The sequence below is a fragment of the Xiphophorus hellerii genome, chromosome 21 (assembly GCF_003331165.1).
Source record: "Xiphophorus hellerii strain 12219 chromosome 21, Xiphophorus_hellerii-4.1, whole genome shotgun sequence".
Classification (NCBI taxonomy): domain Eukaryota; kingdom Metazoa; phylum Chordata; class Actinopteri; order Cyprinodontiformes; family Poeciliidae; genus Xiphophorus; species Xiphophorus hellerii.
The window spans coordinates 3,483,356-3,500,024 of NC_045692.1; the positions used below are offsets into that span (position 1 = coordinate 3,483,356).

Below are 16,669 nucleotides of genomic sequence, written 5' to 3' on the forward strand. Positions count from 1 at the left end.
GACAGGAAGGAGGGTGAGGAGAGGGGGGAAGACATGCGGCAAAGGTCGTCTGGACCAGGAGTCGAACCCGCGACGTCCGCGTCGAGGACTAGGGCCTCCAAACGTGGGGCGTGCTAACCCCCTGCGCCACCACAACACACCCCGTATATATATTTTTTATCACTATTTTTGCCACCCAAAAGTTTTTGCTGGCCTGGTCAGGCCGCCACTGAACATTAGACGCAGAATTTAGATTACGCAATAACACTATTCATAAAGATTAACCCACTCACTAAATATGAAATAAAAGAAACAAAAAAAGAAATCGATTAACCTTTTATTCTAACAGCGCTGACCGGATGTGGCCGCTGTTGTCTCCCTGAACTTGACGTCCAGCAGAGAGGCGGGGGATTGCGAACCGAGCGGCCGACTGGAGGGCTGCTGCTGCGGGCTCTGTCGGGGTAACACACGCGAGGTAGCAGGGCTCCGGAAAACTTCTCCTGCTCTCCTTCAGCGGTGGCTAACGGAGCACAGAGGCCGACACCGAAGCAGCTCGTTCCGGAGGGAGGTGAGTGCGGTTCGGTTCGGTTCTACGTGACGTTCTGTCCCGGTGAGAGGCTATTGGCTTCTAACGGAGTTACTTTGTTGCTATGCACGCTGTTGCAGAGCTGGGGGCTCCCAGTGAACCTGCAGTGCTTTTTGTCCGCAGCGGAGCAACACTGTGGAAATATTCAGGGCAGTATCCTTCTGAAGAGGGAGCGGTTCGGCCAGCGTCACTTTTCTAACGGTAAAAGTTGTGCCAGGTGGCGTAATTAAGCAGAGCAGGTGATGCCTGCATCCTTCTGTTTTGGCACACACCTCCCTAATTGTTAGGCTCGTTTCCTCCCGCTGGTTCAGGTGGTGTTGGTTTTGGTGGGGAGAGTGGGGGGTCTCTGTCCCGGTTCCTGGGAAGCTGTGGTGATGGTGACTGGGGATTCTTTGTTGTCAACGAACAAGGATTAAACTCCTTTGTGTTGGCTTTCTGCAGCCTGTTTGAGGCAGGGAAGGAATGGACCCTGCCCCCCATCCAAACGCCCCTGGGCAACTCATCCACCCCCCCATTAACACCCCACCGCCCCCTAAAAATAAATGATTAAATAAATAAAATCACGCCAGCGTGCTTGTTTGCAGGCTTTAACAGTTCTGCAGTGGTTTTAATAAGCCGCAGAGGCTGCAGCGCATGTTGGAGTGGATGCTGGGTCACATCTGTTTTGAATGAAGCGCAGGGACAAAGGCAGTCAGTCTCGGTGTGTTTTGCTGCTGAGGTAGTCGACCTGCAGATGTGTGTTGACAAAAAGCCTGTTCTCTCTAATGTGAGATTTCCCCCCCCCATGTCTTTCACTCTGGATTTCCCAGTAAGGCTTCTAGTGAAGTGCTTTTGCTGCATCTGTACCTTTAAAGCAGTGAGGAGGAGAGACGTCGATGTGGTGGTGTGAGCGCTGACTGTGAACACGGTGAGAGTTGGAACGACCGTGTCCTTGGAGTTGAAAGTTTTCTCACTGCTGGTTGCGCTTTTAAGCTTTTCACGAGAAAACCACACATTAACTTGGCGTAGAAAAGTAAGACTTTCAGCTGCTTCCATTCACTGCCACTATGTTTTGGAAATTGCCTTATGTCTTTAAAAAGTTGGTTTCAAAAATTGCTGAAAATGTCCATCGTATGGTTCCTGTCGGGTATGGTTCCTGTCGGGGATGCACGATATATCGGCACTAACATCGGCTGATATTAGTCATTTTTTAACATATCGTATTGGTCCCATAAAACTGATATTTATTTTTATCTTGTAGCCGTTTGTTTCTGGTCAGGGATTTGTTTTCCCAAAGATGTTGAAACTGTAGTGAACCATATCGATAAATATCATTAGCGGGTCATAACAACGACATCAATATCAGATATCGATATCAGCCCAAACTTTTGTATTGGTGCATCCCAGTTCCTGTGGTTTAATGTCCTATTTAATGAGATACCAGAGAGCGTTTCTAAAAGTTCAAAACATACTTACCCAGTACTGCCCCCCACCCCCACCTGTTACCTTACATTGGTCGCAAGGAGACTACACTTATAAAAATCATAATACCAGCAAATAGTTATGATAATTCTTAGGGGTGCAGCACCCATACATCAGCCGGCCAATAAATCGGCACCGATTTCCAATAAGCCTTATGTTTTCAGCGTATTCAGGCCTGTCACGATGACAAACTGTCCAGAAAGTTATCGCGATAAACGATAATATTGTTGTTGTGAGTTTCCAAGTTGTACAGCAAGAACACCTTCCACTGAGCTCAATGAACTTTAAATTCTAATGAACATTTAACACTGGAACTGGCAGACATTTAAAATATCCAAAATACATAAACAAAACAACAGAAAAGAGAAAAACAATAACTTACTGAGCTCGTTTCAATTTATTATGATTTATTGCTCACTGGGACACGAGCAATAAAGTGTATCGCGTTTTAGCTGCAGCCGATTGAGCATTTCTCGAATGTCGTTCTGGAAGACCGCAGGTTTCAGAACCGCAGCGGGTTTCCTGGATGTTAACGTCCGAACAGGCAGACTCGCCCGTTTCCTACATGCTTTCGAATCTCCGCTGATCAACAAGTCGGCTGGCACGCCGCCGGGCGACTTTCACCGCTGTGTTGACACCACACAGCGCCGGGAATCTGTTTCTGCTGGAAGTTTACTCACCCGGGACGTCTGGCAGAGCGCTCACACCGCAGAGCAGCTGGAAGGACCAACTGAGCTGTCAGGGTTTTTTTTTTTAAATTATTATTTGTTGTTTGCAGTAGTGCGTGTGTGTGTGTGTGTGTGGTGAAACAGTAGTGAGTCATTGCAGTGGGATTGTTGGCCCCTGCCAAGGTGGGAAATGTCATGCTTGAACTTGAGCCAGTTTTGGTTTCTGAGCTTTCACTGGGTTTCATTTCCCACCGTCCCTCCTGAGCTCCAGGATCCAGCGCACCGTCGGTGGGTCGGGTTCATCCATGGCGGCGCTGCTGGATGGACGCCTCTGAGTTTCCATGGTCATCTAAAGGTAGTGGTGTCCAGACTTTTTAAGGGCACAAATTTTTACAAATTTAAGTATAAATGGAAAAAAAAAATAGTGTTTTTTTTTTTCATATTTACCAGCTAAATAAACAATAAACTCAGCACAGAATGTTTTCATGAAATAAGCAAAGATCTCTGTGGACCAGAGATCTGTAAATGATTGTGGATTTTAAACAAAAAAAGGGCTCTTGCAAATTTTTTAAATTAAAAAACAAAACACAATAGCAGACCGTGGCTTTTAGTTTTTTTTCTGTGTATTTTTGGCAACAAGAACAGGATATGGTTCAGTCTTGCTTTATTTATTAAATGTATTAAATGGTCATGCCAAGTATGGAACTAAATACTGGCTGTTAATTTTGGCCCAGTTTGATGTAGATCTTTGCTGATAAGGTAGTTCAGAGTGTTGCCTTGATTCTTTCACAAATTTTTGAGAAATCCTTTAATCACCGTGGCAACCATTCACCTTTGCAAAAGACCTGGGTGAACCTAGCTCCGCCTTCAAGAAGAAGCTCCTCCTCTGAGCTGCGGGTTCCAAGCTTCAGAGCTTCCGCCTTACACAACTCCTCAACTCAGCTCCTTCAGACTAGCCAGCAGCAATTGGCAAACGCCTGGTGAAACTGCGCATCTGTTGAGCTCATTACAGGAGCTACTTCTCAGTGAAATGTGGCAAAAACTTTGTCAAAGGGTTAATAGAGGAGCCATGTTGTGATGACTTCCTGAAGGCGGAGTTTCAGAAAAAGCAGGAGCTTCTTAAAGAGATCCAATTTCAGGGCGCTAAATTCTGAAGTCAAATTTATTTTAAGTCGTATTTGATATATATAGCAATTTTATAACAACTTAAATTAATATAGTTATTTGATTTACTGTGCTGTAAAATGGCACCATGTAAACTTAATACTGGCCCTAAATTCTTGATGGAAGCATCTAAATCGACCTTCACCCCTCGGTGTGGACGTCTCTCCTGAGCTGTAAATCTGCTCAGGGTGTGGACCTGTCACTCCGTCCTCCTTCCTCTTATAGACTCAGCAGCAGGTTCTCACGCCTCACTAAAAGCACCTGCTCTCCACCAGCAGTGCTGCGGCTGCTATTTCTGGGAGGATGAGAGGGAATTCGTAAAGAGGGGGGATCCACCGCTCGACACCCTCCGTATTTATTTAGGCTAGCAGACGAAGGGATACTCTCTGACAGGCGGATCGATGACGGGCCCCGTCCCAAAGCAAACTGGAGGAACGGAGAGGGGCCACAGCTGCCTCTGCCACCTGACTCACATTCTGACTGTGATACAGCAGGACGGTTTTAAAGGCCCCTGACTGAGTCTCCACTGTGAGTAATGGTGTCACCGCTCAGATCTGGGATGGAATAAGAAGACCAGTGTTGTTCTTGCAGGATTGGTTGTGTGAGGTCTTGTTGTCATCACCTTTAGCTGCAGTCCAGGCTCCTTAATGGTCGTATGGGTAACCATAGCAATCAGAGTCCAGTGGTTTATGAGGATCAGGAGGAGTCACCCCGCAGCGCTCTTTATTGACTCACCATTCATGCACGGCAGGCCATCGTATCACAGTGTCAGTGTGCTGCAGCAGCACTTTGTGGTTGTGGTGTTAAGGGTGACTAATAAGCCGGGGAGTAGAAACCAAGACCCCGGAGGTTTGTGGTTGGTGGTGAGGAAAGAGGTGGAGGAATTACCGCAACGATGAAAAGTAATCCTAGGAGTTGATGCATAAAGAGTAAGAATGTATAGTTCTAGTAAATAAGGCCTTAGTGGAGCAGTAGGACAAGTTCATTACCTTAAACATTATTCCATAACAACTGGCATAAAGAGGGCTAGTAGCATGCAGGTGCTAGTGGTTAAATTAGCTCGTCAACAGGAAATGAAACCACTTCCAAAGAGGAAGAAACTTTCACTGTTATCCGCTCTAGTGCAGCAAACAATGCAAAGGTGGACAGACATCAGGAATGACCTTTTTAGAAGTAATATCTTTTTATCAAGTTTTTTCTACTAATCTACAAATAAAGAAAAAGATGAAGTTAAAATGCCATAAACGTCATCTGGAGTTCGGCTCATGTGATGTTTGGAGAAAAAACCACCACCAGCTCCGTTCTAGACATGCCGGTTTTGATTTTTGTTTTCCTGTCTGAAACATCAGTAAATATAGCGTGAACGTTGGTAAGTTGATAACAGTGGGGTGACAATTGTTAACCGCACATGTGCAGATCAATGAAAAAGATCAGTTTGTAATGCAGGTATTGACCAATATCGACCAATCTCCCAAAATTAAGAAACTCTGGGACGTCTTTTTGATCCACCCTAACAGGTGAAGCGTTAAATGACCAAGCTTAGCCAAGTAAATTTCTAAAAGGAACAAGCCAGTTGGGCATATTTTGAGAGGTGATTTCTATTGGTCAGACAGAATTTAAGCCTTGATGTGACAAGTGACATTCAACATGAGGTTATTTTTGTTTAATGTTAGCAATTCAGCGATCCACTTTTTCCATATCTCGTACCGATACAGATATTGGAGGCTTGGTTTAAAAAAGAAACGCAAATGTACTGAATTACAACTCTGCACCAGTACAGTACACTTAAATACACCAACAGCTTCACAAGCTTGTCAAACATGTAAAAACAAAACAACTTTAATTTATTCAGCCGGTGCCATTATTAATATAAGAGCCAATGTAAAATAAATAATAACCTGAAACAGACAATAAACTGGAACAAACTTTCTTTCAAATGATTCAGAAAGGGCAATTAGTAATTCTAAATGTAATGTAAAATAAATAATAAAACTGAACAGATCTGCTCTTATGGATTGGGAACATTGACACCTGATGTAGAATTTCTTTTTTCAATATCGGGAACGATACAGATATTAATATCTACTTAATATGAAACACGTGACTGTGACAGGGGACAGTGTAGTTTTTGTATTTGACATTCTGGAAACGATGGAGAATGTAGTTCATTTTTACAATAACTGCGTGGTTGCCCTTTCAATTCTGTGTCGCGATATCCCGCTGAGACATAACCTCCACTTCCTGTCTGGTCTTGTCTCCTGCAGTGTTCAGTGAAACATGAGGAGCTGCCCGGGCCGCTGAGCAGCTGAGGGTGGGAGTCGAAGCGCGTGCTCCAGCAGTCATGGCGGACAGAGAGGGGCTTCCCATCGCCCCGGGCCAGGTCTACGTCGAGGTGGAGTATGACTACGAGTACAAGGCCAAGGACAAGATGGTGGCCATCCACCAGGGAGAATGTTACATGTTGGTGAAGAAGACCAACGAGGACTGGTGGCAGGTGAAGAAGGAGGAAGGTGCAAAAGCCTTCTATGTTCCGGCGCAGTACGTCAGGGAGGTGCGACGGGCGCTGATGCCGCCGCAGAAGCCCGCCCTGAGGGCCAAGCCCACCGTTCTGGACATCTGTAGGGAATCCAACGAGAACCTCAACAGGCCTCAGCCGGAAATGTCCAGCTTCGGCCGCCCATCGCCCTCCTCCACCCCGTCGCCGTCCTCAGACCGCGTCACGCCGCCCGTTCTCCCCAAGGACGCCAACCAGAACCTGGGGAGTCCGCACCACTGCAAGCTGGTGGCAGAGCTGGTTCTCCTCCACAACAACAACAACCACCACCACAGCAACAACTCGTCGTTGCCACGGACACGGGCCGACTCACCTCCACTCAAAGCGGGAAACGGCGATAGCAAAAGTCCGGACAGCGACAAGAGCTCGGCTGCTAGCGAGGCGCCGGGAGAAGGGTCCGTCAAACAGCGCAACGACTCGGAGTCTGGAGACGAGCTTAGCAGCAGCTCAACAGAACACATGCAGGTAGGAAACAGGTGTGAATGGTTATCTCTGGGTTTGTTTGGGGGTCTTAGTGAAATAATCTAGGGAATTGTGCCTGTCTCAAACGTCAAATTGGTACTAATTAACTTGCGGTAGCAGAGCGCCGTCTCTGCTGGTTCTCACACAAACACTGCTGAAGTTTTTGAGATCCCTTCACATCTTCTTACATTTTACCCAGTTTATTTCTTGTCTTCCTCTTTGTTATTTCAGCTAGCAGCTCTTGTCCCAGTCAGGTTCGGCCCTTTCAGTTGAGATTCCAGATGGTTTCCTCACATTTTTCTGCAAAAACACACTCCTTCATTACCCCTTTCACCACTCAACTACAAAACAGTCAGTCCACAGCTAAACAGACGTGAGGTAAAAATACCAGGAAGATGATGATTGAAATGACCTTGTTGGCTGTGAGGCATCATTTGACTGGCTCCTGACGAAATGCGTTTTCTGATGGAGGATAGCTTTGAACATGAAATCTAAATGTGCTGTTCTCTTCTCATTAGGAATAAGAAGATCCTTTAACCATGTCTTTGCATTTGATCTAAACTATTCCATTGTATCTCTGGCTGTTTGATTGATGTTGTCCCGTCTTTTCCAGCATTTGACCAGTTTTCTTACTGAATTGTCATGTATTAGGCTCCAAAATTCATCTTTTGCATCTCGACTGAGGACAAACATGTTTCATGGTGTGGGTGGTGTTTTCAGGATAATGTAGAGTGTCCGTTTTCTGCTAATCATAGAGTTTTGCATTACAGTTGTCTCTCTTCTGACCCTCTCAGGGTAAAGGATGCTAAATACAAATGCATGGCACCTTTCTCAGATTTTAATTACTTTTCTAAAAAACATGTATTATTTTACTTAATCGGGCTCAATTTCCTTAATTTTGGAGATCTTCAATCGGAGGATACTTACATGAGAAACCAATCTTATACACTAATCTTATCTACCACCTCAAAAGTAAAAAAATACACATATGAGATATGAATACCTCTCCAATGCACAGTAATAAAATAAACTGTCAAACACAGCTGAAGGTGAGTTGTGTTGCTGTTATACTGTTGGTACATGGGTGATGGCGTCACCACAGCCATGGCTGGTGCTTAAAGGCAGAGATTCTCTGCAAGGTGTCTGCAGGAACTGAGACTTTCCTAATTCTCTCCCAGTGAAAGTGTTGAACTAAATCAGATCGCCTCACTCCTCCATGGTTTCCTTCTCATCTCTCCGAGTCTGGAGAACGGTGAGAGGGTCGGCAGGAGCTGTGGTTGGTCCCCCTTCGTCTGCTGCGTAGGTAGATCAAAGCACATGACCTTGACATGGTGGGAGTCCGAGCAGTGCCGCCTTCGCAAACGGTTTGCACACTGTGGTCGTATCCAGGCAGGGGCAGCTTGTTTGAACGCTCCAAAAGCTGCTTGTGTTCTTTGTTCCACGCACTGCTGCAGCAGCCTCCTCCACCACGGAGCGAACAAAGAGGCTGGCTTGAATAGAAACTAGGTCAAATCTGCCGAGGATCCCGCGTAACCCCCAGTCATCCCTCCCCTACCCTCCTGCCATGGGGTCCACTGTGTGAGTATGAGCATGTGGAAGCGTGAACGCCATGTCTGATGTGCCGTATGAAGTAAGAAAACGTGAGAATGGCAGCACAGTTTACAGCTCCAGAGCCTCCAGTGTTATGATGGCTGAACAATTTGTGGGTCAAGTCTGGGACTCATGTCAAAGGGTCCAATCTGGGTGAGGAAAGACTTTGTCGCTGCTGGTCTTTGAGAAACTTTAGGAATTTATTTCATGCTTGTCAAATCAGAGACCAAAATAAGCACACATTTCACTCCACTCACATTAACATGGGTAGCTCTTTCAATATTTGTTTAACCATCTTTTTATAGTCAGGGTGCAGTAGAAGGGGCAGGGTGTATATAAAGCGGACAGCTGACAGCTTTCAGCCACAACTCCCCGTCGACTTCAGCACAGTTTGGGGTTAAAGGGGCGTTTGGAACCCACTCCCACTCTCTTTTGGTTGCTTTGTGGCGTTCTGTTAGGGCATTCTGTTTGGCCTGTTGCCAGGCAAGTGAATGACTCAGTGGACACATTTCTTTAAACTCACCTAATTCCACTGCAGAGAACAAGATCTGCAGGGGTTCCTGCAGAGTTTCTAGAGAACAGTGCCGATTTAAACGGAAGACTTTAATCAGTTTAGCAGATATTTGAGTTTTCCCTCAGCAGCAGGTTTACTACTGATAGCTGGCTAGGTGCCAGTTCAACATATAATAATATAATATCAAGAACCAGAAAAGTTGGTCTGAAATCCAAGAACATTCTACATCAGAATGTTTAAAATCATCAAAAAGCCCGCTTCCTGACTTCCTTGTGTTGACATTTTTTCACTTCGCCTAGCGGCCCCAAAGTGTTGGAGGCCGAATATGTTATTCAGCCTTGCCGCTCAAAAAGATTAGGTCTTGTAGCTAGAGCTGCCTAATAAATCAGTACAATTTCAGTGTGTGCCATAATGCGATTGCAAAGGATTGTTTTGATGCATTTGCTCAAATGCAATCCATCATCACTCTTCATGCTGACATATGAGTGAGTTGGATGAACTTTGATGCACACACCAGATGTAGAATTTAGCAATGGTTGCTTTGATTTTTATTGTCATCACAAGAACTTCACACAGTCCTGCTTACGGGACACCGTTCTAACTCTTTCCGTCTTTCCAAACAACTAAAGGCTCACCTGAAGCTTCATCTGAAGCTTTGAAATTCGCTCTCATTGACGTAGTTGCCTGACGAAAATTGCATCATCTAGTTGGTAGGGAGGCTTCCTCTTTCCCTTCTTGACCCCAGGTCTGGGACAAGTTATTTCACACAGAGCTCTCTGCAGTGTGTTGTGTGACTGATCAAAAGTTTGAGGTACAAAATGTATCCAAAGTGGGACAGAAAAATGCTTGGTTATTATTAGTAATACCTAAGAAAAGCTCTGCACAAAAGGTAGCAAACTGGAAATGTGGGAAATGCTGAATGGGTGACATGACCAACACCCTTCATCATGTGTTGGTCCTGCAAGAATCACTCACAACAAGAACTGTCTGTTCCTCCGGCTGTTTGCTGTGATTACTAATCACTCACTTCCCTAAAATAAACCATCTTTCAACATCTAACACCTTGCATTAGCGAAATGTCCTAGAAGGGACGTTGTAAGGACGCCAGTAGACACGACAACACAAGCGGCCTGTAAATTCATCTGCACAGATTGTGAAAAGGAAACAGCTGAGTCGGGACCTTGTGGCCGGCTTCCGTTGCCCTGCTGTGTGGTCTTCTTGCTTGCTGGCAGTGCTTGAAGGGGCGCGGGAAGGAGAACGAGGAGGCGGAGGAGGTTGGGGTGTTCACCCAACCCTAACAGCCAATGCGCCCAATGGCTGCCAGGGAGAGATGAACGATTTCTTTACAAGGTCACCGCTAAAGACGGAGGAGAACAATACAGCTGCAGGGACGTAGAGTGTCTGAGCATGTCTTCAGATTTTGATGGATTGTCCATCACCCTGTGAAGAAACGCAGCCTGAGCACGGCCTGTGTAAGGCCGACCGAAGCTGAGCAAAGATCGAATGGGAATGTATGGCCGTTGTGTGGTTGCTGGGATCTCTAAGTGCACTTTGTAAACGCTTTCGCTCCCAGGCTGATCAATTTACTGCAGCTATTTAGGCCCAGTGAGTTGGATCACTATTGCTGTGTGACGAGAGCTTTCTCCCACATGAAGCAGCATGAACACATGGGTGTTTGGCGGTGTGCTAACCAATCGGATTGCTCCTCGGTTTTACTGTATGGAAACATCCCGTTCCTAAGCATCCGTTGCCACAATTCCCGGCTAATTGCATGTTTTGCTGAGTGGAGTTGTTCTCCGCGGAGTCAGAGTCTTCTGTCTTCCAGCCAGCATCTAAATAAGCGAAGGTCTTTTGAAGCGCGTCCAACAAGAGTTCACGCTCTCGTTTCACGAAGACCTCGTAAATCCCACCAGAAACAAGTGTTTCTCTGCTGAGTCTTACTGCAGCACGGGCTGAAGAAGAGGCCCTGGCTTGTTTTCCACTGCATACTTGGGATTCCTACCTCCAGCCCTGCCTACACACTCTCATACACGCACACACACACACATACACGCCCACGCACACACACACACACACACACACACAGAGTGAGGCAGCAGGGGAGCTGGGCCAGAGAAGGTCTGCGTTACCTTCTAAAGGGAAGTGCCGGAGCTCTGTAAATCTAATATTAAGCTTGAACAAACGGTGCATCCTGTGTGATCATGTGACAGTCTGGCTCTTTGTCTGCCTGCCTGCATTCTTCTTAGTTCAGCTCGTCTCCGACCCTTCCTCTGCTGCCTCGTCTTCCTCCCTGCACACCTGTCTCTGGAGCTCAACTGTAATCTTTAGAGGAGACTGTTCTCAGCTGAGAACATGTCCTGTTTTCTGTGAATGCTAAGCTAAGAAGAGATCATGCTGACACATCCATACACCTACCTAAAAAAGAAGTATTTAATATATTTTTTTAAATGATCTCCATCATTATCACAATAATAATACAAAATATTATGTTAAAATTTGAGATCCATATCACCCGGTCTTAATGGTAACCAATACAATTCTTTAAACTCTTCTCAACAGGCTGCAGTCTCTTCATTGACGCCTGGCTGCCTCACATGCAGCTCCAACCTTTAATATGAAATGAGTTTAAATTTCCTGCATACCTACACACACATATTGAAAAGACACATAATTAGCTCCAGCTCCACTGGGGTAGGATAGATATCTGCTGTTGTGTAACGGCTGAAAGCAGCAGGCGTGTAACTGAAGAACGCGGCTGACAGAGGAGCGACGTCAGACCTCTTGTTTTCTGCAGCTCTCTTCTCTCCGCCTGTCAGCCTGTGATGCAGCGCGTGGCACCGATTATTCCTGAAAGACGACGACTGCGTGCTTCACCTATCTCATTTACTCTCCTCCTCCTCTTCCTCACCCCGCTGCTCGCTGTGGTTCCTCCAGTCCCTCACCTGTCTCTCCGGGCTCGGTTCACTTTAGTGGCTCAGCGGACCGGGACGGTATGTACCCACAGAAGGGAAGAACACCAAGCTGGCCTGGTTCTGATAGCACAGCCCTCATTTATCCTGAGCCCTCTGCTAACCGCCACAGCTCCTGTTCCCTCCACCTTCTCACGACCCGGTCCAGTCTAATCGGGCTGAGCTGCCCCGTCTCTGTGGTATTTCACCTTGTTAGAGACTTCCAACACCAGCAGCTGTTGTGTGTAGCATGGCTTTCTGTCAGCGCACCATTACATAACCAGAACCTTTCTGACACCAGTTCCCAGTCACTCCCCACAGCGGCCTCTCACTACTGGAACAGATAGATGGGCTCTGAGGTTCTACTGGGCTGATCTGAGAACAGCCAGCAGGTTTTTATTCCCTCAGCATCACAAAGTTGTTCTGATCACCTCTCTGCTTTGTGAAGCACCAAACTTACAAGAAGTTAAGGGTCTATAGCAAATGTTGGCCCATTCTGATCCTGATCCTGATCCAGGTGACTTGTCTGATAAAAAACAGAGCTTTTAGAATTATAAGCAGAAAACCTGAGGGAGTTCCAACAAATCCATTATTCTTTAACTTAAAGTTAATGGAATTTTACAGCATTGTGGACTATTGTATTCTGGAAGTTATGTTTAAAATACATAACTCTAAATTACCTGCACAATTGCAAAAAAGGTTTATTAAAGGAGATAGATTTTTATAATTTGAGAGGATTAGAGATAATAAAAAAATAAGAATAAAAGGACAAAGTTAGAACTAAACAAATGAAATGTTGTATTTCTATTTATGGATCAAATCTGTCTAAAGAAACCAAGGAGAGTAAATCAAATTTTACTTTTAAGAAAACAATGAACTATAGTGTTCTATCAATCGATAATGAAGGCTATTGGTTCAGTAGAGTTCTGTACCATTACAAAGGTTCTATGTTTTTATCATGGCTGTTGATTGATTTAAATATGATGGAACATGCAGAACACTGGATTCTTCCTCTTGTCTTTGATGCTTTTGTATTTATTGTTGCTCAAGTTTTTTTTATTTGTTCATAGCAGTTTAGTGTTGCTTCAGTCGTCAATTCCAGCATGCACAATGATACTTTGCTAGATTGTTTTGTCTACAACAGTAAAATAATTGTATGGTTCTTCCTGTGCTCTCAGTGCTAAAGCACTTTTGTTCTTCAGCGCCACAGAGCAGCGCGAGTAAGAGGAGGAGAGAGAATGGATCTACTTTGACAGATAATTTTTTTTTAAAAACAAGAAACGTCTGAAACAGATTCTGTTCAAACTACAGCGCAGATAATGTCCAAAAAATACTGAAACCTGTGCAATTAATTGCGCGTAATGTTTTTTCTTTTACAGTGTTAAAAGAATTTGAATTAATGCCTTAATTTTGACAACCCTAATAATTATATGTATTAATTAATGGTGCGACTTGCTTAAAATTTTAATCAAATTAATTGCAGGGTCTGTGATTAATTCATCGCAACATTTTCAATTCAAAAATGGTTTTGCTGCTAAATTACTGAATAGATGTTGATAATAAAAATAATAATAAACCATTATATTGGTGTAAAATTGTACTCAACTTTCAAGTGTTTCAGGAATCTCTGATCCTTCATGGATCCTTCTTTGAAAACAAATCTTAGAATTGTAAACTGTGGATGCTAACATTAGTGTTGTCAACAATGCTAATGTCAGCAACATGCTTAGCTTTGAGATGCTATTTCAGGCTTATCGAGATCCTTTGTCATTTGTAATCTGTCACAAATATAATGTTAGACATTCATTCCCAATAATTGTTCTATTGCTGCATGCTGCAGGTATTTCCCGGCTTTCCTTGAATCGATCTGATCAGTTGTACCTGGTCACATTTCTCTTTGGTCGTATAGATCTCAGACCAAAGATGATCCAACCTATTGGATCTAACCTATGGCTCATCATTTTCAAATTTTGCAGCAGTTGGATGCATCTGCAGGTCAGAGTCGTGACTCGCGAGCCGTCCGTAGTTTCTGTGCTCTGGCTGATTGTTTCCTCAAGAGAGATGGAGCTGGATGCCAGCATGTGGGAGGACTGCTGAAAGCATCAGAGCGTAGGAGTCTGGAGCCATCAAGGGGCAAGTATTGTCTCTGCCATACGCCTCTGATATCCTTAATTATGCACCGCGGCTGCCACAGAGACAATAGCTGAGCTGAGAATCAATCAGCAGTGAAACGGTTCCTGTAGCAGCTGTCGCACCAGAGTTCACAATGAGCCTCTGGCAGCGCTGCAGAAAGGTGTGCTGCATTGTGTAATTAACATCATTCATTGTGTTGTGGTTTTGTTTTTTTTTTTTGTTTTTTTTTTAGAATAGATGTGTCATTGACTTTCCAGAACCTTTTAGGCCTCAGAACTTTCCACCGGCATCTGTTGCTGAGCAGCAATGCTACAGATTTTAACACAAAGGAGGATAAAGAGAAAGAGACCCAGCCCACTGTGGACGAGTCTCACTCTTTTTGCTGGCTTTCCACTCATTCCACACAGGAAGTCCAATTGTGCCGCAGCATCAACAAGGTTCTCCAACGGCGCTCTCTCCGATTGGGGTTGTTTCTGTCTCTGTACTCTCCCTCAAAGCAGGACAGAAATAGCCTCGGAGAAAGAACAGACACTAGAAGCTGGGTTCAAAGTTGTGTGCGGTGCACAGCCTGCAGCCTTTCAGTGTCCTCATGTCTGGCGGACAGAGAGACTCTCCTGGTGTCCATTAGTGAAATGGATATGCCAGCGGTAACGGATGGTGCAGTGTTCCCTAGAGCACCATTGGCTGGTTTGATCACCTCTTTGCAGACATCGGCGGTTTGTTCATTAGCCTGTCAGGGGAGGATGACAGAGTTTCAGTCATCAAAATGGACACTCGAACATGTTTTAATAAATGATGGCAAGGAGAAACTACTAACATAAAATATGATTATTATTTTTAGAAGTCAGGTTCAATTTAAGCCACTGTCACATCGTTTCTAATTTTGTTATGAATCTGGATCTCTTTTTATGTTGAAATGTGAAAAATAGTCAAGAAATTATGGAAATCCTTTGAGAGTCATGACATTTATTATTAGAAAAGCACCAATCAGAATGTTTCGACCAATTTAAAATCTCTGATTTTTTTGGACCTCTGGCCAGTCGTTTCAAATTTTGTCTGGTTTCAAAGTTTTCTTTAAGAACTAAATTATAAGAAAATGTAAGGATAGCAATAAATAAATGTATTCTAGCTAAGCAGTCAATTATTTTCATTAGATGTTGAGGTGACATAGAGAGTAGTCACAATTAAATAGTGGTTAGCATTTCTAAAACAGATGTGTATATTCTACAGAACCTAATCTTTACTCTGACATTTCTAAAGTCTGCATGTTCTAAAACTGTTTAAAGCTCAAAACGACAAAAAAGAGCAACTTTGCTATAATCCAGTAAGCCTTTCTTTTAACTGTTAAGTCTTGCTCTCTCTCACTCTCTCACAGCATGAACAGCAGACGTGTCACATTGTCATAGAAAATAATTATTCTTAACTGACTCCTCAAACCCTGACCCACATTTGAAACACCTCATCGATACTGAAAATTACTGAAAAATCTATCCACCGATATTGTTGATTAATCAGTTGATTGACACCAAATTTGCTTTATTTTGTAAATGTTCAGGGGTTTAATCTCCTTTGATGACCTCTGGAAACATTTATTTATATCCCTAAAATGGTAGCGGCACAAAGAACAGTTTTTGCACTAATGTTTTGACACCAGTTTACTTTGAAGAAGGCGGGAAAGGAGCAACTTCACTCCTGTGTCATCAGTGCATGCTCAGGGTTTTCAGAGTGCAGTATGGGATTATGTACTTCAGCTTCTATTGCAGTCATGAATTTTATAGCATTTTTATTTTATTTTTTTAAATTGATGCTGGAATTTGCTAGCAGTAGCCATAAATCTGTTTAATCAGATCCACACATGCATGGAAAGCATCTATAGGATCTGAAAAAAACATACATTTTTTCTCACCATTACATAATCTCATCTTGTTTTCCTTTCCTCTCGCTCACAGTGAACTTTGTTCTGTTTAGTATTATCTAGTCTAAAACAAACAGGTTTGTTTGAGTCACTGTCTGAAAACTTTTTTCTTTTCCCTCGGCTTGCTATATTAACTAAATCTGATTGCAAACTGAGTACAAACTGTTAGTCATAGTTTTTCCTGATAACGGAGTAGAAAGATTATTGAAAATTAATGAAATAAAAATATCCTGATGACGCCAGCAGACATCCTTGTGCGGTTTTTGTTTCTGTTGCACGATGTGATTATTTTCCCGCTGTGGGAGGCTGACCAAACCAAATCCTTTCTGCTCATTTCCTCAGCTGAGGAACACTTTGGTCCTATCTCATACAATCACAATCATCTGCTCACACAGACACAAATGCTTGTTTATGTCTTTTCATGGCATTTCCTTCATAATACAGCTGGTCTTGTTTCTATAGTGCACAGATCTCACACACCTTTTTTAACCCAAAGAAAGAAGACTAGACCTGGTTTGGTGCTTTAAGCAGATTTTCTTAAAATTCAAACCTGCATGCACTTTTCATGTTTCCATGTCAATGGGTAACAAAGTGATTTGGCATATTTTTGACATTATCAACTACTGTTTTAGATTAAATTAACAAAAAAGAAGTTAAAATCCCTCCCCATCTCAGCTTGGGGTAGCTAAGTGACA

The 16,669-nt window shown here is 43.8% G+C and overlaps 1 protein-coding gene across 5 annotated transcripts in view; it reads left to right on the forward strand.

Annotated features, from left to right (window-relative positions):
* The first annotated feature begins 379 nt into the window (after positions 1-379).
* arhgap12b (Rho GTPase activating protein 12b) overlaps positions 380-16,669 on the forward strand; it is a 58,712-nt gene continuing 42,422 nt past the window's right edge. For 2 of the 5 annotated variants that reach the window (XM_032551412.1, XM_032551414.1), the window contains exons 1-2: positions 380-547; positions 6,123-6,877. In XM_032551412.1, coding sequence (XP_032407303.1) covers positions 6,200-6,877 — 678 coding nt within the window. In that variant the 5' untranslated portion in view covers positions 380-547; positions 6,123-6,199. Of the gene's footprint in view, positions 548-640; positions 767-6,122; positions 6,878-16,669 lie in introns of those variants that run through there. The other 3 variants (XM_032551415.1, XM_032551416.1, XM_032551413.1) reach the window with 2 other exon arrangements.